The sequence below is a fragment of the Pecten maximus genome, chromosome 5 (genome assembly GCF_902652985.1).
Source record: "Pecten maximus chromosome 5, xPecMax1.1, whole genome shotgun sequence".
Taxonomy (NCBI): Eukaryota; Metazoa; Mollusca; class Bivalvia; order Pectinida; family Pectinidae; genus Pecten; species Pecten maximus.
Genome location: NC_047019.1, coordinates 7,775,382 through 7,803,220, shown reverse-complemented (window position 1 = coordinate 7,803,220; position 27,839 = coordinate 7,775,382). Strand labels below are relative to the sequence as shown.

Here is a 27,839-nt window from a genome sequence, read left to right as displayed (position 1 = left end):
TTGATATTTAACAACTCTAATTGATCCAGTTTCCTATAGGTTAGGTCCCTGGGGTTTTAGTTTCCGTAAGTACACGTGACCCACAAGGCTTATATAAACAAATAACAAGTATTTTAGATAATATGTCAAGGTATTATGAATTAAATTTTAAAATGTTCTGGGAAACATATAATCCATCCAGGAAACATATAATCCAAATCCAAAGACTTTTACATTTTACCTGTGAGATAGAGTTAAGGGTGTATGTTACATATATATAAGATACAAAATGCCCCCAATTTATTGAGCTATAATTTAGTATATATTTCTTCATATACATTAATCAGTATATGTACATTGTACATCAGAATTGTTTAAGACGTATGCTACTTTTTTCAAACGTTAAATAATGTATTTAACCGGCTCTAGCAAACCAACCATTCCCTGAAGTAACTAAGGGAGATAATGCTAAAAGTAAGAGTATTGGAATCAGAACATGAAATCGAGTCACATTCGTTCGTCTTGGAATAAAGCAAAAATATAAATGATCTGACATCCTTTGATTATGAGCTAGGATTTTAAAATGAAAAAAAAGGGGGGGGGGGGGGGAGGGGAGGGGAGGGGGATATATATGTATATCACTTTAAAAGAATAATGATAGACTATTGGTAGAATAAGTGGAGAAAACTGTAAAAAACATATTTTGTAAAATGATTTTAAATATCTACAATACTCTTTAAAGCTATTTGGATGCTCCTAAAATTGGCAGTGCGATACGAAGATTTTAACATAGGTGATCGCGTAAACGAGTTGAACGCGCGCCACACAAATAAGTTCAAGGTCGGGGTAGACGGTTATAGCCTTCGGAAGAGCTCAGCGACTCCCCCAAATAAGAAAGCTGATACCCACAGGTCATTGTGATTATCTGTGATATATTGGTGACCTCTCCTTTCGTTTAATCCCTGAGGAGTTTGATTACCTATGATGTATTGGTAATGACCCATTAAAAGTCTTTCTGTAGTACAACTTCCGGTTGTTAATCAACTCTGTATCAAATTCTCATTGTAATTTATTCGCAGTACTGCACTTAAATCTGATAGCCTCGTTGAGGTTGCTCGCGGGAAAGTACGTTTTCTACGTCTTGCTGTGATTCCCGGGAAATAGAACGCATTCGATTCACTCAGAACGGACTTTCTAAAACTTACTTCGAGAGAACGATTTATTCCATTAAATACTACTGCGTTAAATAAAATATCACACACCGTTTTTGTGAACTCGGAGACCATCTTTTTATATTAACACTTTCCAATACGATCTAATATAAAGTCTATTCTTATGAAAAATTCCAGATCACATGACAAAAAATATGACGTCATTTCCGCTGTTTACCGTCAGTGCTTCAACGTTAACATTTCATATCACGTCAACTCAGGGTACAACTTTGTATTGATGATTTAGAGGATTGTAACTTTAATGTCTTAAGCTCTTCCGGTAATTAATTAAACGCGAAAGAAAATCTTCTGAAATTTCATTAAGGATTTATTTTAATATATCTAAGCTCGTCTCTCGGGGAGCTGTCGTCTCCCCGGTTTCGGCTTCGGTGTCAGCATCAGTTTCTAAATGTTTTTTGTTTATGTTTTATAATACATAAATAACGGCTTAATCCGACCGTAATGCGCTTACTTAGTAAGGTGTGGGATTGCACCGATACGCATCGAAAAAGGTCGTTATCACAGGCGCTTGCGTATAGAATGTTAATTATATTTTTATATTGAAAAACAACAAAACTAACAGTTTATACGCAAGCCCCTGTGGTCATTATATATGTATAAGAGACTACCTTTGAGAGAAAGAAAATGTTTTATGCATAAAAGTTATTATAATGTAATTTGGGTGTCTTCCCACTCAGCCAACATATCCTATTTTAACATTGGGGGTAGGAACAATAGAGAACAATAGGCACTAATTACAGGTAAGTTATAGCCTGTTTAGGAGAAGTACTTGATTCTCAGGTTACCTGTGTTACCCGTATTACCTGTGCTACATGCTGTTATCAGTTTGTAGATAATGTATACTAAATGTATATGTATCACAAATACTTTTATTACATTAAAAAAAATTAAAATAAAATAACTCAAATTTTCATAAATTACTGAAAATAATTCATTTTTCTATATCTTTCATTGTTAAAAATTTCACACTTTATCATAATTATTATGTCACATTATCAATACCTTTAAGTCAACGTTACCTGTTTCATTGTAATATATAACAGGTATATATAATGTACTTAAGAGAAAACGATTAAAAACAAAACACTTTAAATCAAATTTTAATAGTTAAAGTAAAACAAATCATGTATGATAGTGAAACTGATTGAGTAATAAAGCACAAATCAGTTTAATCCTAGAAAGCACGGATAAAGTTCACAATATCACCAAAGTCAATTAATCATATCGGCGGTTCTCATATATGCAATCTTCACATACGAAATTATTCACGTAATAAATAGTTCAATCTTATTATTACAAATAAATACTAGTCTATATAATTGTCACTTCCTTTAACACGAGTATATGGTAATCATAACCATTGCAAGTTCAAGTTGCTTTATGAAATTGAATGTTAAATTACGCTTGTATATAATGTTTAGAATACACAAGTTCAATTTCTCAAAGTATATCATAAACACTTAGGTCCTTTTATGAAATTGAATATTAATGTTCAGGAAACAGTAAGTGTTCAGAGAAAAATAACTAATGGATCTGGTAAAATGATTGGACCAAGGTGTATACTGTTTATTGTAATTTTGAGGGAATAACAATTGGTTGTTTTTGTGTTGGTTACATACACATACTCTTGTAAACAGTTTTGACTACATATCATTGAAGTTTATGCCGTTAACTCTTTATGTGATTTAAACAAAATGCACCTTTATTTTTGTTGAAACAATAATTCCATTTGTAAGAATTAGTTGCTTATTATAAGATAGTAATCATATCTAATTGAAAGGGGAAAAAGAACAAGGGAAAAAATGATTGAAAGTACACTGTATATCATTGTTACCTGTATATGGTGCATTTTTAATTATGAAAGATTTTCCCGTTATTTCATTTTTGAAGTGTTGTGTACTATCATTATTAATATAAGTAATAAATTATCAGTATATGTATTCTGTTATTAATACGTACATATGAATGTATATTTTTAAAGGTATTCTTAAACATTTTCATCACTTTTATTGTTAGTCACCTTTGAGTCCCATGTATACGTATACTGAAACAGACTATATCTACATTTTCCACAGGTAAACTCAGGTAATGTTTATATAGCAAAAACAACATGTTGGCTGAGTGGGAATGAACCGTAATTTGTATGATGATCTCGGATCGAGTCAATTGCAGGGGGTCAGTAATATTATCACAGGCGATCTTTTCGATATGAGTAATAGCAACCATTGGCAAGGCCCTGTACCAAAACATGTTTTAACATTCTTAATCAACTTTCTATATAATTGAGTCGTAATGTGTTTTTAATGCCAATTTTAATTATATTGGCAAAGCTCTAACGTAAAGCGGTTCAATATAGAGTGTGTAAGCACTATAAATATCACACAAGTTATTTATTTCTTCGACTGGAGTAATATATTTCTGTTTGTTCGGCCCTGGGATGGGAGATTTGGAGATTTGTCGGTAGGGATCGGCTCAATCACTGTCGCTCATCTCACATCCAGGGCCAAAGTTTTATACATCTTAAACGTTTTGCCAATTTATTTGATTATAAAAATATCAAAATGCTACTGATAACTTTTAATTTGTAATTATGTAAATATGTTTACTTTATAGAGTCTTGTGAGATAGGGGATGAGTAAGTGTCGAAGTCTAATGGTGGAGCGGATGTAAAGGTGGGCGAGAGGACTTATTTTAAAGTTTGTAATAATTGAACTTTCTACTTATAACACTTCAATAAATTAATTTAAATAATAATTTAATTGAACTTTAAGGAAGCTCTCGCAGTAAATGTTTAAACATAGAAGACAAACTTCTGTATAATGATAGAACGGACATGAGGTGTCGGCGTCACCGTTGGGTTCAACTGTTGAAAGACATCTGATTCAGTAAACCCTTTATGATTGTAATATACAGCGGTACTTATATTTGGTTGAAGGGTTGCTGTGGGATTTTACCACCTTCCCCCGTGTTTTATAATAATGCCAATTCCAAATGCTTACTAACTGTACTCAATCTCTGTGGAAATATACTTTCATTGATTTTTTTTAAATTTACGCCGCTGTATCAGCCAATCAAAAGCGACGTCATAAGAAGCTGAAAACATACATTTCTTAACCAATGGAAATGCTTGTTACACGCAGGATATTAGATTTTTCTAATGTATTTTTAATGAAAAGGGTTGTTGGGTTTGCACAGTGGTAACACACTTGTCTCACACCTAGGCGGCCCGGGGATGGATTCCCCGACCGGACTTCGAAAGGTATGGGGTCACCTGCCCGACCACGTGGGTTTACCCCGGGTACTCCGGTTTCCTCCCACAGTAAGACCCCTCTCGGGCTTCCATCCGGGCCAACAAGAATGATTAATATAAGTTAATATAACTTGTTCCACAATTGTCGTAAAATATCAAAGTTTACTTCATGTATGTCAAAATGGCTTATATTGTAGCTGGCATTTCATTTATGAACATTATACTTTTTCTGGAATCAGGACAATTGTGTTGTCACATCAAATTGACACTAACAATTAATTTGGCAGTCATTCAACACTTGATTAACAGGAGTTTTATATTTAGAAACAGACTATAAGTTGAATATTAAGTAATGCGTTTCCAATATCACTGATAAAACATCTATCCCGGAGGTGACTTGAACGTGGCGTTTATTTTTGCATGTCATTTTGAGCGAAATCGTGATATAGTTATGCGAGCTCGAATAGAATCTTGCGGTTTTCAATGTCTTTATACATTTATAATTTAATACGATCTTACGTGACAAATTGAAAAGTTATTTTGTTCATTAAACTTACCTAATGGGACACACCCTATTATGATCGCAATTTTGGAAAATTTCCATTAATAAACTGTTACTAGTATTCCATTCGTTAAAACAATCTCAATCCGTTTTCGTTCTTCAAAGCAATAATAAAAAAAAAAGTTTAACAAAGGCTAATGTGTACGGTATAAACATATAAAGGGGGCCTTATACAACTCACAGGGCTCACTTAGGGGAGCTTGCTATAACTCAAACAACACATAATCCACTTTATACACAATCTAAGTCGAGGGCTTGCTACAACTCAAACAACACATAATCCACTCTATACACAATCTAAGTTGAGGGCTTGCTACCATAGTGGGAGCTTGCTATAACTCAAACAACACATAATCCACTCTATACACAATCTAAGTTGAGGGCTTGCTACAACTCAAACAACACATAATCCACGGTATACACAATCTAAGTGGAGAACTTCCTACAACTCAAACAACAGTTTTGTTGGCCATTTTTAGGTGGGGTCTCCTGGTAGTAGTTGGTGACTACCTTCACTGAACAACATACGGGAGGCCTGTCGCATGCCAACCAGAGCAATTAGGGTAAAGTGTCTTTCCCAAGGACACAACCACGACAGTAAAAAGCGACCTGGCCCTCAGCTTCCCGAAAAACACAAATCGCCACGTGTGGGGAGCGTCGATCGAACCACGCACCTCGGATCTGTATCTGAAATTACGTGGCCGGTGCTCTAGCTGACTGAGATATGGCGCCCCCTTCAGTTCTGTTCAGGAACAAGCTATGTCATTCGAAAACGGAACTTGAATTGCAACTTGTTTGATATTTGTTTCTTTAAAAAACTGATGTCTGAAAACACGTATTATATAGGAACGTGTGTGTATATATATGTACATTTGTATATTGTTCATGTATCACCGTGAATTACATTTCTATATAAACAGGCTTACAATAGTTGTCAATACTAAATCCATTATCATGTATCAAATAAATACCTGTACAGGTAAGGGTATTTGTTAGATATAGATATACGTATGTTAACACAATAGTATGATTATACAATAGTAATAAGTATGAACTTACTTGATATCTTTTCTGTCAATCATCATTCACTATACGTTCAATCCCAAAATACAGTCCAACTTAAGTAGCTAGCTACACACTGATCAAGACACAAATGATTCCAGGTCGAAGAGACGCTTGGGTTGACTATTAAGGCGGAACCCTCTCAATATAAGTGCACGTATGTTCTTATAGAGTTTAAGAGCTTTAATGAATAATCCCAATCTTTTGGTCCCTCCCCTACTAGACACCCACACTGTACTTTCCAGCATCAAAGAGATTTTCAACGATCTATCCGAACTCGCCTTAATTATATATGGTGCGTCATATTAATTCAAACTCGAGTCCAAAATGATCTATGTAGATTTTGAAAACAATTTTATTTATTTATTTATTTATTTATGGGTTTTACGTCCGCTATTACGGCCTTACGGCCTTTCAGCTGACGAGAACAGATAGGAAATTGAGTAGAGTGGGTACGGTATGGAGTGAAGGGAGAGAGTGGGAAAGAAGAGAAGGGAGTCGGTTGGAGAACTTATGGGTAATTTTGAGACGACTCCCAGAGTCCGAATGAGTCCTAACCTGGCACTGTTTAGTAGCATTTACGCCTACCCTATCGAAGATGAGTGGAGAAGAGAGGGTCCTACCCTTTATGTAAATTTGGTTTATCGAAATTTTGACGTCCGTCTAATTAATACCTAATAAATGATATGAAAATAAAATATTGGCCTAAAAAAACACCTATCCTCTGGGCCGGCGTTATCACACCTACTCTTCGTCGAAAGACCTCAGAGGGATCTTTATCGTGCAAGTTGGACATTCTTACACGGGGCACCGTTTTAAGTCCCGTCCGACGGACTAGGTGTTAGTGGTTAGTGGTTAGATTTAAGTGCTGGTGTCTTATTTTTGGTGTCCTCGCTTGTAGCCTTCTTCGGTGTCTCTCTGCATTGGATGCCCTGTCCTCTTTGCCAAATGTCTATACTTCTTTTAGATCCACACAATTCCGACATTACTAGGCTATACACATTCCGACGTTTTATTATATTGTGATTCGTAGAGTGAGGATTTAGTACTGTGGTGGGGGAGAAGTAGTGATGGATGCGGGGTGATTATGGTACAAAACATGTTAGTAGGGTTTGTTGCAGGCCGAATGGTGCTGGGAACAATTTGGTATATGGTTTTTTTTTTTGGGTAGGTGGTTGGTGGGTCTAGCTAGTGGGTGGGTAGTAAGAGGAACAGGGTGAGGGCTGGGGTGGGGTCCTATATATCCCTGGGGGTTGGTTGGGACGTGTATGTGTATTGTGTTTGTGGGTGGTGATGGTTTTTTTGTTCCTAGAGTGTTTTCCTATTGCGAATGTTTGTTGTATGTTAGGTTTATGTGATAAGACAGTGCTCACTTAGGATGTTAGTTAAGTGCCCCAGCAATGAGGACGCGACTGTAAAATACACATTGGACTTTACATACTTGTGTGGAGTATAGTGTGTGTTGTATGCTAGGTTCATGTGATAAATTGATAATAATAACTAACTAAGATTAGATATAAAGGTGGTTAACAAAATATAAAAAATATAACCCGAAGCAAAATATAATTATCTTATTAAATTAAACAAAGTGCAAAGAATAAAGGTCGTTTTGGGGCCATCCTACAACCAAGGACACGCAAAGCGATACCCCGAATTAACAAGAGCTGTTGGAGAACAGCATAGCTCGTCTCGCAAATGTTTGTCAATAAATAATTAAAGTATATTAATTGGAATGGTTTCTCAAATTGCATTAATAATGTAGCAGGGTCAAGCTGTTATTTTATTTGTATGTCCGCGCCCGCCGTAAAGAACACCCGAGTTGTATGTCCGCGCCCGCCGTAAGTGTTCGCTATCGTGTTCCTAGTTTGTCCGCGTGTCGTATCCCGTTGTGTGGTTCATATAGCGTACAGACGCGTACGTATTGCGTTTTGTTACTCGTGTTTATGTGGTTTTCTACGTTTGTATTCTATGGTGTGGTTTTGTACGTATTACGTAAAGTTGTGTCAGTTGTTTTCATTGGTCAGTGTTTTGGTCACTTGGCGGGTATTTGTCTTTGTCTCGGGTAGGTGTCAGTTCCGAGTTGGACTCGACGACCGTACGGACGTGTCTGGAATGTAAGTGTTGTCTTTGTTTGAAAGATGTTTTAAGTCTTTTAAATATTTAATTATCATCTGTATATCTCCATATATTAAGCTGACAAAGCGTTGTTAATGCTTTGTATTGTAATTTTGGTGATAATTTATATGTCATAATGTACGTGACAATGAATCTTTTCAAGGTCATAATAGTTTCATGTATTCTTTGTAAATTAACGTTCTAGTCTTTAGACTAAGAAAGTGATACTTAATTATTTATACTTTGTTTACAGTTTGAATTTCTCATAGTATTGGGAGTTTCGCAAGGTCTGTGTAGATACGGATCTGCGCCACACGCAGATGAATATGAATATTTGTTATTTGAATTACTGTAGTAATTAATAAGTGAAAGTAATGGTATTAGTATTTATAGTAATTTATCTATCATTAAGCAACTATCGTATTTATAGCGGATCGCTGTAATATAAGACATCTTTAGTAAGCGTTGTGCTCTAAATGTATGTTTAATCAGTGTCAGTGTATACGTATAGTATGTATGTTATATCGATTGTTATTTTGTTACAGGGTTATACATGTACCCTGGTACATTCTCGAATAAATGACATAGACCTCACCCAGAGTGTACGTTATTTGTATACAAACATGCACCTCTACTACAATAATATTTATATTGTTTACTTGATCAGATTATGTTTTGTGAATTCATGCAATTTTCAAAACCATACCAATTTATATATATATAAATTATTTATTGGCAAACATTTGGGAGACAAGCTATGCTGTTGTAGATTAAATGAAGATATTAAACACAAATGTAATTGCTTTTGGACATATTTCTTCAATTTTTTGACAACATATCATAATGAGAGTTGTCTCCCTTGAAAAATGTGGACCGGTATAAATTGTCTATTGTGACGTTTTCATATTGTTTTATATTCAGTTTCACCCCAAGAAGGGATAGTGTAACTCCATAAGGACTCTTCTACCAAATATTAGCACCCTAGTACAATCATAAAATGATGTGTTTAAAAGCTTTCAACATTTGCACGAAAATTTTTAAAAAAATGTGTTTTTTCCTCAAAAATATATTTCAGTTTAACTCAGGAAAGGGATAGTTTAACCCCACAGGGAACCTAATACCATGTATAACTATGCCTTTCAACACTCACAATATAAACCTAACACAAAGTCCAAAGATTTAAAAACAAAAAACAAAAAAACACAGATTTAAAAAGAAAACATCCATTTTTTTTAAAGTTTTACTCCAGGAAGGGATTGTCTTACATAGGGACTCTATTGCCAAATATCAGCACCCTTGTACAATTATATAGTGATGTATTAAAGCCTCTTAACACTTGCACCAAAAACTTAACGCAGAAATATTCTAAGTCCAAAAATTTGAAAACTCTGGTTATTTCCCAAAAAAATCTTTTAGTTTAACTCCGGCAGGGGATAGTTTAACCCAAGAGGGAGTTTATTACCAACTATCAGCACCCTAGTACAATTATAAAGTGATGTATTAATACCTTTCAACACTTGCACCAAAAACTTAACGCAGAAATATTCTAAGTCCAAAAATTTGAAAATTCTGTTGTTTTTTTCTTCAAAAAAAATCTTTTAGTTTAACTCTGGCAGGGGATAGTTTGACCCCCACAGGGACCATATTACCATAAATTACTATGCAACTTTACAACACAAAACAAGACACATTTCAATGATTCTTACTTCAAAACGTTTTTTTTCTTTTTTTTTTCCCTTTTTTTCTCTCTCATATTTTTGATACCAGCTCATTTGAGAATCGTCTTTTAGGAATAGGATCTTAGATGGTTTTTGTACATAGAATAAAATAAGACATTGTAAAAAAAAAGTGGTCCTCCGATACGCTCTTGTCAAAAAAAATTTGAATTCGGGAAAACTCGAAAGTTGCAAATATCAACTTTAGAGTCATATAATAAAACACCCATTGCAATTTAGACTGGCCACCAGACCCTAAGTTTTTTTTATCTAGAATTGCCAAACTAAATTCTAATACTAGATTATCTCCCCCTAGTTTGAAACTAAGGATCAGATATATCCTAGGGACCAAAATCATCAAGCTCAATTTTATTAATGATTTAATATTCTAGAGACAGGGGGCCAGTCTTATTGCAATTAACAAACTTTTTTTACAAATAGGAAAACATTGATAGTCTGTATCTGTATTCAAATAGTTTGTAAAACGTAGGATTTCGAGAAATATGAAATTACATCAATATAGACTGAATTCTCTTGCTGATCTAAATAAAGCTTTCGTATGATACATACAATCCCACAATGCAGTGCGAAAGCTTATGATCTAATGGAAACAAAAATGGCCGAACGAAAACGTGCTTGAAGGAAAACGACACCAGAGAGTGCGCAAAAAAGAAACAGAAATGATTATGACAATGACAAAGTCCGCATATATCTTTGGGAGAAATGATAGATCAATGGAATGTTAGATGAAATGAAAAAGTCCCCATCTCACTTGACGCCGTACGTACAATGTATTGTAATTGGCCCAGTTGGGTAAAAGTACCACTCACGGACGAAATCGGACAGAAGTAGGAACATTATTTTTTATTTTTGCTTATTTCAAAACGGGATAATTCGAAGAAAATCTATCTTTCTGCAAAACACTTAATTAAACATTCGATCTTTAATAAACCCGTTGTTGAGACGAAAATGAATTGATAGTTCGGGTACTACATCAGTGGGGGGAAAACACATGACCTTTAACATACATGTAAATATATGGCAACACTAAAAGTCCGATAATGGCGGGGGAAGGTGCCAGCTCACGGTACGTTTGATGTTTTTAAACTCATTTACTGTACCGATATCAACAATTTGATAAGTACACGTGACCCGTAACGCTTAACACTCAATGGATATACAAAAACGACATCACTATGTGCTGTAGTTATTGCAAACACTTCTACACAATTTGGTGTAGAAGTGTTTGCAATAACTGCAGCATATAATCAAGTCTTTTGTGTATATCCATTGTTGATATAGATACAGTAAATGAGTTTAAAAGCATCAAACTTACCGCAAGCTGGCACCTTCGTCCGCCATTATCGGACTTTAGTGTTTCTATATCTGTTACAGGTCACGTGACGTGTTTTCCCCCACTGTACATGTAAGTACCAAATGTAGCGGTGTTGATGTTGCCCCGCTTTCGATATGTACCCATGATATTGCGTCATTCTCTTTAATATACAAGTTTCAAATTCTATTCCGGATTATCTATAAACAAGAAATATCTTAAAAAAGATAAACGGCATCGTTTTAATTCTGGTTGTTATAATGTAAGCTGCTCGTGACATAAATCACCAAACTAATGCACGGATAACAAAATTAGATCAGTTTGAATCATTTTTGGTGATAATACCAATGCATTTGAATCAGAAATATAATTCTATTAATGTGTCATTTGAAAAGCCTAACTTTCTTTTCGTTTTTAATTGCATATCTGCATTTTGCATTTACCGTTACATTGACCAATCACATGTACTTTATCTTGACCAGTAACGCCACCTGTCGCATCATATCCGGGGCTAAGCGAATATTATACGGCTATGCCGAAAAACTGTTTTCCTGGTCAAGCTGGACACTAGGTTGTCCAAAAAAACAGAGAAAGAAGAAATGGACTGACATCCGGAGGAAAAATATCCATGTGTTGGAGATTGTACCGATAATTTATTACGCGGACTAATACAACCTAAGTCCTTTAAGTGTTAGATAGCCATATAACTGTCGAGGAAGTGACAGTTGAAAAAGTTCTTATCGGTGTAGGACTTATCAGTACGATGGCCGATAGTTGCCGAATATAAATATGTTAAGTATCTTTATAATTCAAAATAGCCGACATTTATTTTCATAAATTCCAAAAATGTACCAAACAGAAGTATCTATGGCACCGCGGTGAACTTTTTATAAGTCAACGTACATAAAAATGTGGCATTTTATAAATTCAATCAAATGTGTTCAGCGGGTATCGGCAATCGTGTTAAAGCGTTAGTCTCAACGGTAAGGAACACGACAAATTTTAGTAAATGCTGAACTTTGAAAAAATATACTGAAAGATGAATTCAGAAAGCTGTCGAAACAAAATTTAAAAAGAAAATGAAAACAGAAAAAAAAATAAATTACCTATTATCAAGTATGCTTACGTTAAGTACTGCTCCCTCATCATAAACGGTAACTAACAATGAATAGTCCCGTTTGCGGCCATTGTCCAAAAACTCACTTCCGGTGTTCGTTTAGCTACTACACAATATGCTTCTTAACTGAACCCCTCGCACGCGCTGTCATCATAGTGTCCGACTCTGTCGTGCGTTTGAAATGAGTAATTCATTGATTGGTATATCGTTAGTCATGGTGACTGATTCACAGTGCTGCAGTGCTAACATCACGCCACTTAAAACTCTAGGAACCAAGTAAACGATTTGGGATGCACCTTCTCCGACAAAGACTGATACAGATCGATTTGAAGCAAAAGTAGACTACTAAATATATTATATAGTACCAAACGTTACATCATTTACAGTATAACCATGCTTAAAGTTTGAGCTTCTAGTTCTATATTTTAGAAGCTTAAGCCAATAAATAATCAATGTCATATCGGAGTGATTCGATATATCGTGTTTAAAAGGATTTTCATAATATATACTGTGTTTATTTTCAGGAACTATTAAAGTTTGGATTTTCCCCTTCTGTTAATAAAACATCACCTATCTCACTGGTGAACCTTCTATACAACAACATGGCCTAGTGTCCCTCCTATACAACAAAAAGGTCTAGTGTCCCTCCTGAACAACAACAGGGTCTAGTGTCCCTCCTATACAACAACAGGGCCTAGGGTCCCTCCTTTACAACAACAGGGCCTAGTGCCCTTCCTAAACAACAACAGGACCTAGTGTCCCTCTCCTAAATAACAACAGAGTCTAGTGTCCCTCCTATACAACAACAGGGTCTAGTGTCCCTCCTAAACGACAACAGGACCTAGTGTCCCTCCTATACAACAACATGGTTTAATGTCCTTCCTAAACAACAACAGGGCCTAGTGTCCCTCTTATACAACAACAGGGTCAAGTGTCCCTCCTATACAACAACAGGGTCTGATGTCCCTCCTATACAACAACAGGGTCAAGTGTCCCTCCTATACAACAACAGGGTCTAGTGTCCCTCCTATATAAAATAGGGCCTAGTGTCCCCCTCTATACAACAACAGGGTTTTGTGTCCCTCCTAAACAACAGCAGGGCCTAGTGTCCCTCCTATACAACCACAGGGTCTAGTGTCCCTCCTAAACAACAACAGGGCCTAGTGTCACTCCTTAAACAACAGGGCCTAGTGTCCCTCCTTTACAACAACAGGGTCTAGTGTCCCTCCTAAACAACATGACCTAGTGTCCCTCCTTTACAACAACAGGGCCTAGTGTCCCTCCTATACAACAACAGGGTGTAGTGTCCCTCCTATACAACAACAGGGTCTGATGTCCCTCCTATACAACAACAGGGTCAAGTGTCCCTCCTAAACAACAACAGGGCCTAGTGTCCCTCCTATACAACCACAGGGTCTAGTGTCCCTCCTAAACAACAACAGGGCCTAGTGTCCCTCCTATACAACCACAGGGCCTAGTGTCCCTCCTAAACAACAACAGGACCTAGTGTTCCTCTCCTAAACAACAACAGAGTCTAGTGTCCCTCCTATACAACAATATGGTATAGTGTCCCTCCTAAACGACAACAGGGCCTAGTGTCCCTCCTATACAACAACAGGGTCTAGTGTCCCTCCTATACAACAACAGGGCCTAGTGTCCCTCCTAAACAACAACAGGGTCTAGTGTCTCTCCTATATAACAACAGGGCCTAGTGTCCCCCTCTATACAACAACAGGGCCTAGTGTCCCTCCTAAACAACAACAGGGTCTAGTGTCCCTCCTAAACAACAACAGGGTCTAGTGTCCCTCCTATACAACAACAAGGTCTAGTGTCCCTCCTATACAACAACAAGGTCTAGTGTCCCTCATATATAGAACAGGGCCTAGTGTCCCTCCTATACAACAACAGGGCCTAGTGTCCCTCCTATACAACAACAGGGCCTAGTGTCCTTCCTTTACAACAACAGGGTCTAGTGTCCCTCCTATACAACAACAGGGCCTAGTGTCCCTCCTATACAACAACAGGGCCTAGTGTCCCTCCTATACAACAACAGGGCCTAGTGTCCCTCCTATACAACAACAGGGCCTAGTGTCCCTCCTATACAACAACAGGGTTCAGTGTCTCTCCTATACACCTATTCACCCCCACGCCCCCCGACACCCCCTATACCCCCTCCGACCGCACTCCTATCCCCCAAAACACACGTATATTTATCATTATCAAGCGCCTGTGGTCGAAAATTAGGGCGATAATTGGGACGGAGAAATACATCAATGCGTTGCTAAAGGGTTTAGCAATTGAAATATTTGAAATATTTCATCTGTTACCAACATTGTGTAAGTCTTCATAGATAAAAATTTAAACAATCGATCGTCGTTTCACAGTAACTATGTTTGACAAAACGTTGATAAAGTTTGCTTCGTCATCGCTGCATGCATCATGTCATTTATTTAGAACCGAAAGAATTTGAGTGACATATCGTATTGGCTAGACAGTCGATTAAAGACCATTTAATCCGAGTGATATATTGATTAATCTATAAATACATTATATAAATCAAAGTATTGATGGTCCACACACATATACCGTGTATTCCTTAAACTACCTTGAACACACCCCTCTCATATATTCTTTCTCCAATTTCCTATATGAACCAACCAGACGAAAATGCGTTCATAAGTCTATAAATGCAACTGGAATATTTTTTTTTAACTTCTTGCCACCCTTTATATCATAAAAACATTTAAATAAAACAATCATGTTGTTGCCATCAAATGCAAGTTGTTAACATCGGCCATACGGGCTTTAATATCATCGCAACACACAGGGTTATTTTAGAACGAGTGTCAAGGGGCACACCAACTGCTAGGGTCACATGAAAGATATCAGGGTGATATGAGGACGGTGTCTATGGGAACACCAACAGTCAGGGTGATATGAGGACGGATGTCTATGGGGACACCAACAGTCAGGGTCATATGTGGACGACGTCTATGGGGACATCAGTAGTCAGGGTTATATAAGGAAGGTGTCTATATATGGGAACACCAACCGTCAGGGTCATATGGGGACGGTGTCTATATATGGGAACACCAACAGTCAGGGTTATATGAGGACGATGTCTATGGGGACACCATAAGTCAGGGTTATATGAGGACGGATGTCTATTGGGACACCAACAGTCAGGGTGATATGAGGACAGTGTCTATATATGGGAACACCAACAGTCAGGGTCATATGAGGACAGTGTCTATATATGGGAACACCAACCGTCAGGGTTATATGAAGACGGCGTCTATATATGGGAACACCAGAGGTCAGGGTCATATGAGGACAGTGTCTATATATGGGAACACCAACCGTCAGGGTTATATGAAGACGGTGTCTATATATGGGAACACCAGAGGTCAGGGTCATATGAGGACGGATGTTTTATGTGGAACAAGTCGCCTTCTACGACATGCTGTCATGCTCTCCTCGCGCCTTCATTCAAGGGTTTCGCACACATTACAGGTAGGTATAATCCAGAGCGTAATAAACTTGTGGTATGCTTACATTTAGTCAATTAATAACTTAATTAATACATGAACATAATTATATACATATTGTATGGTGATAAATGGTCGAATTACTTATCGCTAATAACTTATCCCACGAATATGGACATGTCGCCATTTTTACTAGGCAGTATGGTGCTTACCCCAGCCGGTGCCGTTGTTTGATTTAAAATCAATCATGGTAATTCATTTTATTTCAGTTGTACATGTAAGTATATATGGAGTTCATCACATCACATGTGCGTGTTCGTAGGTGAAAATTCACAAGACCCCGTACATGTCTTGTCTATGATGAACAACAGGAAATACGATTGTTATACCAAGGCCATTTTGGCAAGATATCGACGGAAACGGTTAATGAAAGACATCTTTAAAATCGCCCCAAACATCATTAATCTTTCCATTCCGTCCCAACGCCCGAAATTCTCTCCGCCTTTCTCATATATCATCGCTGTTATCCGAGGTGCAAACCATAGTTTTGACGCATGCGCAAAAGTTCAAGTAAATTATTTCATATTAATGTATTAAGATCAAATTTGACAAGCATCAACATTCATGATGATATAAATTGGTGACCACAGAAATCGACATGAATTACTATAGCGATTAGAAACCATTGTGCTTCCAATCAATTATATTCGAACAAATCAAATCAATTTGTATCATGTCGGTAACCATTTCAAACCAATAGAAAGCAAATCAAATGAATATATTTGTATTGAGACGCGACCCATTGAGAAATGTATTCCCAAATACTTTTCCTACTCACTCAGTGAAGAAATTGATTACTGCATTTTACCTTATATGGTCTGCACTCATGTTGGCAGTGGTATCTCGATCTATCCGGGATTATATTCTTCCGCTTGTCACTCCTGATTCAATTGTCCGAGTATCCCAACACAAACCACACTCGATTAAATTTCACGATACTGGCAGTACATATGTATAAGACGGGAACCCAAATTGATTTACAATGTACATCGCCTAGCAGACGTTAAATTTAGATAACAAGTGCATGTACATAAGCAATTTGCATACTGCCTCGGTTTCAAAATCCAAGGTAAATCTAATGACACGTTAGGTTAGAGTGACACATCGGAGTTGCACCTTCCTGAGTTGTATGGTTTTAGTTTTACACGCATGTCTCCAAAGCTCTTTAATGGAATTTACTGACTCACACCTGGCACTTGGACTACTTGTTTTATGGATATCAATATTGTCTGATCGTGGCTTAGGTAGAGTACACTGTCTACCTGTTGATGATTTTATTGCCTCTGACTTATACATGTCGCAACACTACATGTATGTTGATACTACACGATGTTACATTTCATACAAGATCTTGAGAATTATCGCCTACATCATCCTCTGGCGAAAACATTGTCAAGGTTATAAATATCACAGCATCTGCTTTTAAATGAGTTTTTTGTTTTTGTTTGTTTTTGTTTTGTTTTGTTTTGTTTTGTTTTTTTTTTTTTGGGGGGGGGGGGGGGGGGGGTGTTTTTTGTTTGTTTGTTTGTTTGTTTTTTTTTTTGTTTTTGTTTTTTTATTTTTTTGTTGTTGGTTTTTTTCACGAATATTTGAAATACTGATTTACAAATGGTAAAAGTAAACTGCACTGTCTCCACAATATGTCATTTACCCGGAATATATGTACGTATATCTTACGTAAGGTTAATTCATTGAATTGTACTATAACAAAGTTATAGTGTGTATGGAAGTACGATAATAACCATGGCTCTGTGTGCGAGGTAGTATATAGCCTTAACTTAATCAGTAATCTACAACACAAATCACAGCTGTATTAGAAGGCATACAGCCTTAATTTAATAAATAGTTATGGACTTATATAACCTTGACTTATCACAAATGTGTAGCGTAGCATACAGCCTTTACTCTGTCACAAATGTGTGGTGCAACATAGCTTTAACTCTATCCCAAATGTGTAATGTAACATATAGCTTTAACTCTATCTCAAATGTTTATTGTAGCATATAGCCTTAACTCTATCACAATTCTGTAATGTAACATATATAGCCTTAACTGTATTACAAATGTGTAACGTAGCATATACCCTTAACTCAACCACAAATGTGTGGTGCAACATAGCATTAACTCTATCACAAATGTGTAGCGTAGCATATACCCTTTACTCTATCACAATTGTGTAATGTAACCTATAGCCTTAACTCTATCCCAAAGGTGTAGTGTAACATAAAGCCTTAACCTCTATAAGACATTAACGAGCGGGGTAATTTTACATTAATTAAATGATTTTCATTTCTAGTACACATCGTACATGTACATCTTACTTTAAAACGACAGCTCATTTACGAGGATCCGATCAGGACAAAAAACGGGGGGGAAGTTATGCGGCTTAATCAAAGAGAAATAATCCTAGCTTTGTAATTTAAATTGTTAACCTTGATGAACTACGCATCCTTGTATAAATGTTTTAATACACGTACTATAATTTTCTTCCGGATATTTGTTGTGCAATATTAATAAAGATACATGTACATAATGAGGTTTGGGCTTGTTATATTGATTTTAAAGCAGTTAGTGTAATGAGCTTCCAATACCTAGTTAATTACACAGCCATTAGCCAGCAGCCAGCCAAAGTTTCTACTTGAAACTTCGGTTGCCATTAACAGCTACACATGTAAAATAACGTATTGTAGAGTTCCCGATTACGATAACCCTTTCTTAATATGTAGGAGCAATAATTCAAATAAACTAGAACAAGTTCAACTTGAGGCAGCAAGAATCATTACCGGCATGCCATCTTTCTCTAGCAAACAATCTCTATATAAAGAATCCCAGCTCCAACCTTTATCTGAAAGAAGAAAGTTCCGTAAACTTTCAATGATGTATAAACTCCACAATGATTTAACTCCTTCCTATTTCAGCAATCTTCTTCCTCCAAGAGTAGGTGAACGTAATTCGTATAATGTTAGAAATAAAGAAAACTATACCGTTCCAAATTTTCGATTGTCTACTTCTTATGAATCCTTTATCCCATCTTCTGTTAGGTTATGGAATAATTTACCTATTGATATCAGAGAACAGCCATCCATTAGTAGATTTAAATCCAAAATAGAAAACAATCGTGATATATTACCTATTTATTATCTAACTGGAAATAGAAAATTAAATGTTTTACACACAAGGTTAAGACATGTTTGTAGTAGCTTAAACTATGATTTGTATAGAGTAAATATAATTAATGATACAACCTGTGCATGTGGTAATGAGTGTGAAAACGTGTATCATTATTTTTTTGATTGTATATTATACAGAAGAGAGCGTGAAACTTTATTTGATAATCTCTCCCGCTATTGTAATGTGACTCTTAATGTTATTCTCTGGGGTTCTCCTAAGCTATCTGATGAACAAAATGGCTATATTTTTCAATATGTTCAAAATTTTATTAAATCCAGTAATCGATTTTAGGTCATCTCTCTCTCTCTCTCTCTCTCTCTCTCTCTCTCTCTCTCTCTCTCTCTCTCTCTCTCTCTTTAAATTAACTGGCATTAACATATTTACTTTTCATTCTGTCCCTCATCTCTGTCTTTTCTTACATCATATACAAATTTTATATACTGTATTATATTGTAAATTCATATTATGTACATAATGATTATTGGAAGAAGGCGTTTTAAGTTGCGATAACTTGTGCCCTATTCCTGTTGTTATATTTAACAATAAAACTATGTTTAAATCAGAATAATTCAACAGTATTCACTCATGTACGAAACTTGTGTGTCGAGTTGCACGTCCAAAAAAGGTTAGGGAACGAATATAAATGGGAAAAAAAACGAAACTGATTTAATTGCAGTCATTTTCATTCTCCACAAAGGTAAAATAAATGAGAAAAAAAGTGAATAAAATGAGACTACACAACGAGTGGTTTACCAGGTACAATATCTTTAAAGCTCGTGCTGTTTTTTGTTTGTTTGTTTTTGTTTTTCTTATTTCAGAAAAAAATATGATTAACCAGTGTTGAAGAAATACAACTAATAACACAACTACCAGTTTGTGTGACCTGTTTCTACAGAAAAATCTACTCAGAGGAGTGAGGACGAATTGACCCGTTTTGTGTCAACTTATGTTCTTTTCATAATATTAGTCGGTGCGTAAGGATATTGTCTGAAGTGAAATTTCGGAAATTATTTTGCAAAATTGCCATTTTGGAAATGTGTGGAACTATTGCAATACATTATAAATCCTAACAAATAATTAGCAAGTTTATCATTTCCAAAACAATAAATTGATAGGAATCTATATAAAGAATAAGATATCACAAAAAATAACTGCGAACTACTTTTTTTACCGTGAAGCGGCCTTCAAGTGTTAGCCAATCAAAACTCATTGAACAACGTGATAGAAAAAGTAGTCCCGTGGTCAAAGGTTGTGTTAACCAATCGAAACGTATTTAGAATTTATCCCAAGTGTGAGATAAACTGTTTGTTAATTCATAGTTGTAATGATTATTCAATGTTCTGTGAGTTGAATAACTCCCACTTATTGTGGTGGAAAACATATTCTTCACTACAGGTGCCCCTCACCTGTATACACTAACCCGAGTTTCCTCTGGCCCTGACACCATGTCTGGTGTAGGCCAGAGGAAACTCGGGCTACTGTATACACTTGAGCAAACTTTAGTTACATGTAATAGCGTTCCATGTATACCTAAATGTGTTTAATACGAAACACGTTTACTTCAAAATACCAAACATTTTGATTTACAGTTTGAGCATTCTTCTTAGTAATTACTGAATATATTATAACTATCTTCGCACAACCAATATTCTTTTTAAAGCTAGGTGTAAAGCAATTGAAAGCACATCATTTTAAATTGTACTGAAACTGGTGATTATTCGACAGACAGGAATGCGGTTCGATACATCTTTCGTGTGTCAGTAATTCCAATCAGTGCCTGTATTAAGATGTTTACACCGGGAGTCACAATCTGTTTAGAGTTTAGGTACACATACAGATATCAATCAGCAAGAACCGTCAAGACTCCACACTCCATCGTGATCTGAGAATTTTTTATAGTCTAATTGGTTTGGATTATTTTGTTTAACGTCCTATTAACAGCTAAGGTCATTTAAGGACGGCCTCCCGTGCGTGCGACATGTATGCGTGTGGTGAGTGCGTATGTGTGTTTTGGGAGGCTGCGGTATGTTCGTGTTAAGTCTCCTTGTGATAGGCCGGAACTTTTGCTGATTTATAGTGCTATCTCACTGAAGCATACTGCCGAAGACACCCAGCAGCACACCCCACCCGGTCACATTATACTGACAACGGGCGAACCAGTCGTTCCACTCCAACTATGCTGAGCGCTAAGCAGGAGTAGCAACTACCATTTTTAAAGACTTTGGTATGTCTCAGCTAGGGGACAGAACCCAAAGCCTTCCTCACAGCGGCGAACGCTCAACTAAAGGCCAAAAGTGAGGCAGTGTCAAGGGAGACATTAGGAAGAAGAAAGATTTTAAAAAAGAAGAGAAAAGATAAGATCCCAAGTTTAGTCGCCTCTTGCGATCATGCAATTGGGGCAGCAGGTACAATTCTTACGCCCTACCTGCAGGGCAGTTATAGTCTAATATTTATTTGAATAACACATTTTCATACTTCTTTTTGAAAAAAATAATTTTGGTTGTTTTATTTATCAACTGTTTTTATATATATTATATATATATAGTTTTATTATTATTTTTTTTTTTTGGGGGGGGGGGGGGGGGGGGGGGGCATATTTAAACTATGTAATCTATATTACAGAGACCAGTGCTAAGAGCGCCATAAAACTATGTAGGCTATAACACATTCTCAGGTCCCTAAGCATAACCCTAGGTCGCGAAAATGGCCACAATTTTTATGCAAAGAAACTTTTCACAATTCAAACTATTTGATTTTATAAATTATGCAAAGAGTTAAATAAAACCATTGCACCTACCTTACCCTGCTTGCTGAGGAGTGAGAGTGGTCTAAATTGGTTGCTGTCGATATCAAGTTTGTCACTGACCCGTAACGCTCGTATGTATTTATGAGCTACGTATGCACAGTGTACTGTGGTACGTGTGATACGGACACTTATAAACCGGAAGTACAATGTGGCTGATTTGGGTTAATGACCGGTTACGGTTGACATGACTTTTGGTATATCTGTATTATTCATATTTGTACATGTACGGTGTTTAATTAGTATTCTTTAACGTCCAATCAACAGCTAAGATCCTTTAAGGACGACCTACCATGTCTGCCAGATGCATGCGTGTTTTAGAGGCTGCGGTGTGTTTGAGCGGAACTTAGACCGGTTTAAAGTGCAGCTTACTGGAGCATGCTGTCGAAGAGACCCAGCAGCACATCCCATTATACTGACAAGGTAGCGGGCGACCCCAAAATGCACAACAGGAGCTGCATCTCTTGGCCTGGGGACAGAACCCAAAGCCTTACTCACAGAGATGAACGTTCAACAAAAGGCAAAAAGTGAGGAAGAGTCAAGGGGGACATTAGGAAGAACAACGTTGATAGAAAGAAGAGAACATTATATACCTCTCATATTCTTTCATTATTTTTTGGGGGGTATTTTTTTGACACAATTAAACGACGGTTTTACATTCGCTGAACGGACAAATATGAATAAAATAAGCTGCAAGATCGTTAATGATCGTGTATAATTTAAGGCTGTGGTATGTGTGTGCTTGTTTTCTTGTGATAGCGCCACAGGGGTTTGACGCGTTCCCTTGACATAGAATGAAATTGATCCAAGGCTTGAGCTATATACAACGAATGTACCTCACCCAAGCCACAGGCGTCTGCTTTTGGTTAGTATTGATAGGGGGGGAAATCTGACCCTTCTCCTACGTGTATTACATGTATATCAAATAGTTGAAACAGAAGGAGTGGGGGCTAATATATTTTCTATATTAATACTAACCAGAAGCAGACGCCTGTGCCGAAGCATACTGCCGAAAACCCGACCGAGGCCATTAAAACATGAATGTCCTACTTCCAAAATGACCCTCTTTATTGGGGCCAACGCGAAGACCCAAACGTGGGAGTATTTAACCTAAATGTTATTTTGCAGTTGGTATTTTCTTGTGACTTTATTTTTAATTCATTATTTAGATCATATATTAGGAGACTGACACATTGGTCAAACGTTGAAACAGATCGCGAAAAAAAACCAAGCAAAAACAAATAAACCGAAAACATTAAAAAAAAACCCAGCAAAAAGCAAAAAGCAAAAAAAAAAAAAAATCCCTAAACAACAAAACAAAAAGGAAAAACAACAAAAAACGTTGAATAAATACAGTTTCAAAAAATCCCAAACATATTTTTTTCTTATTAAAACAGGATCACATGACTTTACTTTTATAATAAAACCCAATGGAGTAGCCCGAGTTTCCTCTGGTCCTACCAGACATGGTGTCAGGGCCAGAGGAAACTCGGAGTACCAATGGAGGTACTGTACATTTATTTGACTTAATCTCACCAGGAGTTCATTCAGTGCAAAAGTTTTTTACTCAAGTACTTTTGACCGATTTGTACTGAACTACCGGCTACATCCTAGTGTGTGACTTGGTGTAATTCCATGCCGATATCAAACTTAATTTGATTCCAGACCACATTTATGTCTACATCAATTATTCCCAGATGCTGAAGTAGTTTTAAACATTTTCATCAATCTTTTTTCCTAGACATTAAAGTTAGTATTAATATGTCAAAACCAAGAGATATTTCAAAGATATCAGATTTACTGTATCCACATGGATCTTGACGAATATAAGGGGGTTAGTAAAGCTAAATAGAAATTGTCCTCAAGCGGTTACAAATTTATGTAATATCGACTGTATTTTGGACGTTATCAAACACATAAAAATAAAATTTAAACTGTTTTTGATACTTTTAAACATTCGTAGCATTTTACAATTCACGCTATCTTTCAGGTCACAGGGGCCTGACGCGTTCATTACCCAGTATAAAAAAAATAACCAAAGTGCCGACCCCTAGATCTCTTGTTAAAGCTCTAGTTCAATTTTTATTGTCAATGATAAGTAATCTAGGGGCCGGTCCTGGGGTTGATTTTTCATTCTGGGTCCTAGTTCCCTGTGGTTCAGGTAACAGCTTAATATCGCCGAGTGTAATGGGAAGTGCATGTATGGTATTGGTTTACAACTTAACGAGATACTTACAAGTACATGGATATCGATAAATCTTGAGTTGTGTTCACGTTATTAAATAATGTCTGGGGTTCTGAGTGCCTTTTCTAGAGCATTCGGTATATTGATAATTTGATACATATTAATCAAATATGAAAAGCAATCATGAGTTTATATGTTAGGTTTTTTTGGGTTTTTTTTCATTTTCATTTTTCTAGATAAAATCACCAGTGAAGATGACGTCATACGCCGACGCAGCATATCACGCACTTATAATGCACACGTTGTGCGAGATCTGTTACTCATTTGACTATTTCTGTGTATTAATTACGTTATCAAACTTCCGGTCTGTAAAATTTTAAAAATATGTATTCCTCGTTATCATTGAAGAGTACAACGAATTATGGTAGATTGTAGTATTCATTCGTTATCCCTGGAAGTCATGGTTTACCGGGTAAACTACGATAACATGACCGTGTGCAATAAAGTGTGTAAACCTTTGTAACGGTTTTGAGAAAATTATCTTTTCGGGGTTAATAAATCCTCGTATTCACCTGAAACGGGTTAATAATTGTATCACAGTTTACATATCCTCTACATGTACCTATATATTACTATGAACAGATCCGCTAATAATGTAAGAGGAGTGGGAAAATCCATGACCAGATCGGGGTTCGAACTCGGGACCTCCGAACACTAGCCGGATGTTACCAGGTGAACTACCTGATCGCCGAATATCGATCGGTCCAGTTCCGCCACAATACAAAACTAGCCCAAATATCATAAAGAAATCACTGAATGTCCCTTGAGGGAAACCACTCCCTAAGTAAGGTTCCCGGAGGAAAACGTTATGAAGACACGGATAAATCCCTGTAAGGAGAAATTCTCTATAATCTGAACTGTTGTCTTTCATTAAGTTTTTTTTCCTTCGGGGAAAACCCGAATGTGAAATTGTATTCTGGCTCCATTCACCTTCATGTTAAGAAAATGTTTATCATGGAGACATCACATACTGATGGATTTGTTGTCGGACGTAATGCTACCAGAGTCACGTGCTTACGGTACATGTAGCTGGAGTGAAAGTGTGAGATTCGCCTATTATGGACCAGTATTAAAATGTTTCGATTGTCATTAAAAATGGACAAATTCCTTATGGTTTGCTTTAGACAGCAATAGTTATCTTGTATTTACTGTACTTCTACCCCGAACCGTGTTGTACATTTGATATGATATATATTTATTTGTAAATCTGAATATTAGTATACCATAAATGTTAAACCACTACCAGGCTACTGGGACACTTACGTCACTTCCGGATCACCACGCGTGGTTTTCCTGTCCTTCTTTATTTCGTTTTCATCAGCATTTCGTAAGCGTGTGTATCTGTACGTCATTCGCATAGCTTTGTATCGACTCAGTGATTCTCAAATTACCTACAAAGTATATTGATGTTGCGTTTTACCTCATTTTGTAAGGGACTCTTAAAAACAATTAATCTCATATATACCAAAAATATGCGACTATGTCAAAATAATATGCCAAAAATATATTAACATGCTACAAAATATGCTAATATGCCAAAGATATGCAAATATTTCATTACTGGTTTCTTTGTAAACCAATTTTCTCATAGAATATGTGCTACATCATTTTAAGTTGACGATAGTTCTGACATCTCCGACGAATATTTCATTAGTAATAAAGAAATCACTGCTGTTAAAATGAAACAATTGAACACTTTAATATGCTTATACGTTCATTATCATCATCATCATCATCATCATCATCATCAGGGGCCGCGGTGGCCGGGTGGTTAATGTGTCCCAACACTTTAACACTAGCCCTCCACCTCTGGGTTGCGAGTTCGAAACCTACGTGGGGCAGTTGCCAGGTACTGAGTGTAGGCCAGTTGTTTTTCTCCGGATACTCAGGCTTTCCTCGACCTCCAAAACCTGGTACGTCTTTAAATGATTCTGACTGTTAATAGGACGTTAAATAAAACAAACCAAACCATCGTCATCATCATCATCAGCAGCAGCATCGTATTTTATAAGATATACAACCAAACAATTCAAGGGAGCGGAGAAAAGTGATGTTTATAGATACTGTAGGTGATATATTATAGAGGACAAAAACGGATTTTTCAGCTGTATTCCGGCTGGAACGAGGAAGTACATACGAGTTGTCTTTCTTTGTATTTTGGTGAATTGTACGTGTGTGTTGTGTTTTTATGTTCCTGTAGATCAATACATGTACACCAAACTTTAAAACAGTCGGTTAATATTACAATGTTACTTAGAACAACTTTACGGCCATCACCACAATCGATGAATATTAATTAATTTACCTGCACCTCCGAGACAGATGTTCATTGCCATATCCAACACACATACAGCTGTAAATTTAGGTCCATGTCATGATCAGTTGATCAATATATGTCTATAATTCAAACACACACGTCATTAATTTAATGTATGACAATCCCTAATCCTTAAGTGCAGTTTAAACACAACATCCGTCCGTTCTACATACACACACAACGATAAACAAACTACACGTACAGTTAAACCACACGTGTACCAGTGTCCTGTATTGGTACGCGTGTCTTTAACACACCACACTTCCGTTTTTACGTTTGAGTAAACTCGTCACCAGGTCTACAGGTAAATTACAGATAAACTACAGGTAAACTAACGTAGTGTTACACGATATTGGCTCTCTCGTGACGTAGATATTTCAACAACCAACAGTAAAACATCCTTAGAACTATCTGTGTTTGTTAAGCAAAATATCTAGATTTAAAATTTCTTTATGCTGGTAAGGTCATTGACTCATTGTACAGGTGGTGTGCACGGTAGCCCAGCGACACCATTTGTATAAAAAAATAAGTAAATTTTGTATTGATAAATTACATCTAAGTGAATTAAGAAGCGAGAGTCTACCGCCTGTTGGGATGGGGAATTGCAATTATTTTAGTCTTTAAAAAGATTAAAGGCCATGTTGATTTTAAAAATACATGTAGCATACTTAACCATCATATCGAGAAATCATAAAAATGCTATGAATTAACATATGAATGCATTACCTTGACTGTAAAGCCTATCTCTTTAATTTTCGTCGTTTTGGTTACTCGCGAATAAGTCAAATTAGGTGAGTTCGCGAAATTAAGTACTCGCGAAATATAAGTGATTTACAGTACATACGTACATGTATACAAGCTTATCCTCACGCACACACACATATATATATATCTCATCGCCGACTCGTCGCGTGGGGACAAGAAATATTTATGTTAAACCACAAAGAGTTCAGGATATATGATTGATATGTATATACAGAGGTCTACTGGATTTACACCCCTCGCAACACTCAAAATGATATCGAGACCGTCGTTTTTGTGCTTCTTATGTTGATAAAATGAAGAACAAACTTTTTTTTAATGTTTTTTTTTATGTTTATAAAACTGAAGCAGCTACAGTTGTGTAATTGCTATATATGTGTTGGTTTTTGATATATGTATATATACGTGTAGGGAGTATATAGAGGACCAAACTTTTTTTTTTTATGTTTATAAAACTGAAATTGAAATCCCGATAAGTCTAGCAACATGAACCATGCATATGATGAATTGTCCATCTTTAACAGAATGAAATGTTTTTGCTCGATTCAATTATTGATTCATCGTCTTTGCACGCTTATAATCGGACACCGAGCAATATCTGGAATTTACCTCTTTGGTGCTTGAGTTG

General features: G+C 36.5%; 1 protein-coding gene and 1 long non-coding RNA gene across 4 annotated transcripts in view; both read right to left on the bottom strand.

Annotated features, from left to right (window-relative positions):
- Positions 1–26,594, bottom strand: part of LOC117327025 (putative N-acetylated-alpha-linked acidic dipeptidase) — a 65,478-nt gene extending 38,884 nt beyond the window's left edge. Inside the window, exons 1-2 of one of the 3 annotated variants that reach the window (XM_033883838.1) lie at positions 26,438–26,594; positions 25,396–25,523 (exon numbers count right to left, since the gene is read on the bottom strand). In XM_033883838.1, the coding sequence (XP_033739729.1) occupies positions 25,396–25,490 (95 nt within the window). In that variant the 5' untranslated portion in view covers positions 25,491–25,523; positions 26,438–26,594. Of the gene's footprint in view, positions 1–6,082; positions 6,139–21,881; positions 22,767–25,395; positions 25,524–26,437 lie in introns of those variants that run through there. The other 2 variants (XM_033883842.1, XM_033883839.1) reach the window with 2 other exon arrangements.
- LOC117327026 lies at positions 19,033–19,605 on the bottom strand. The gene is made up of 2 exons (XR_004532562.1): positions 19,469–19,605; positions 19,033–19,438 (listed from the first exon to the last, which is right to left on the bottom strand). It is a non-coding gene; the product is annotated as an uncharacterized LOC117327026 (long non-coding RNA).
- Positions 26,595–27,839: the final 1,245 nt, after the last annotated feature.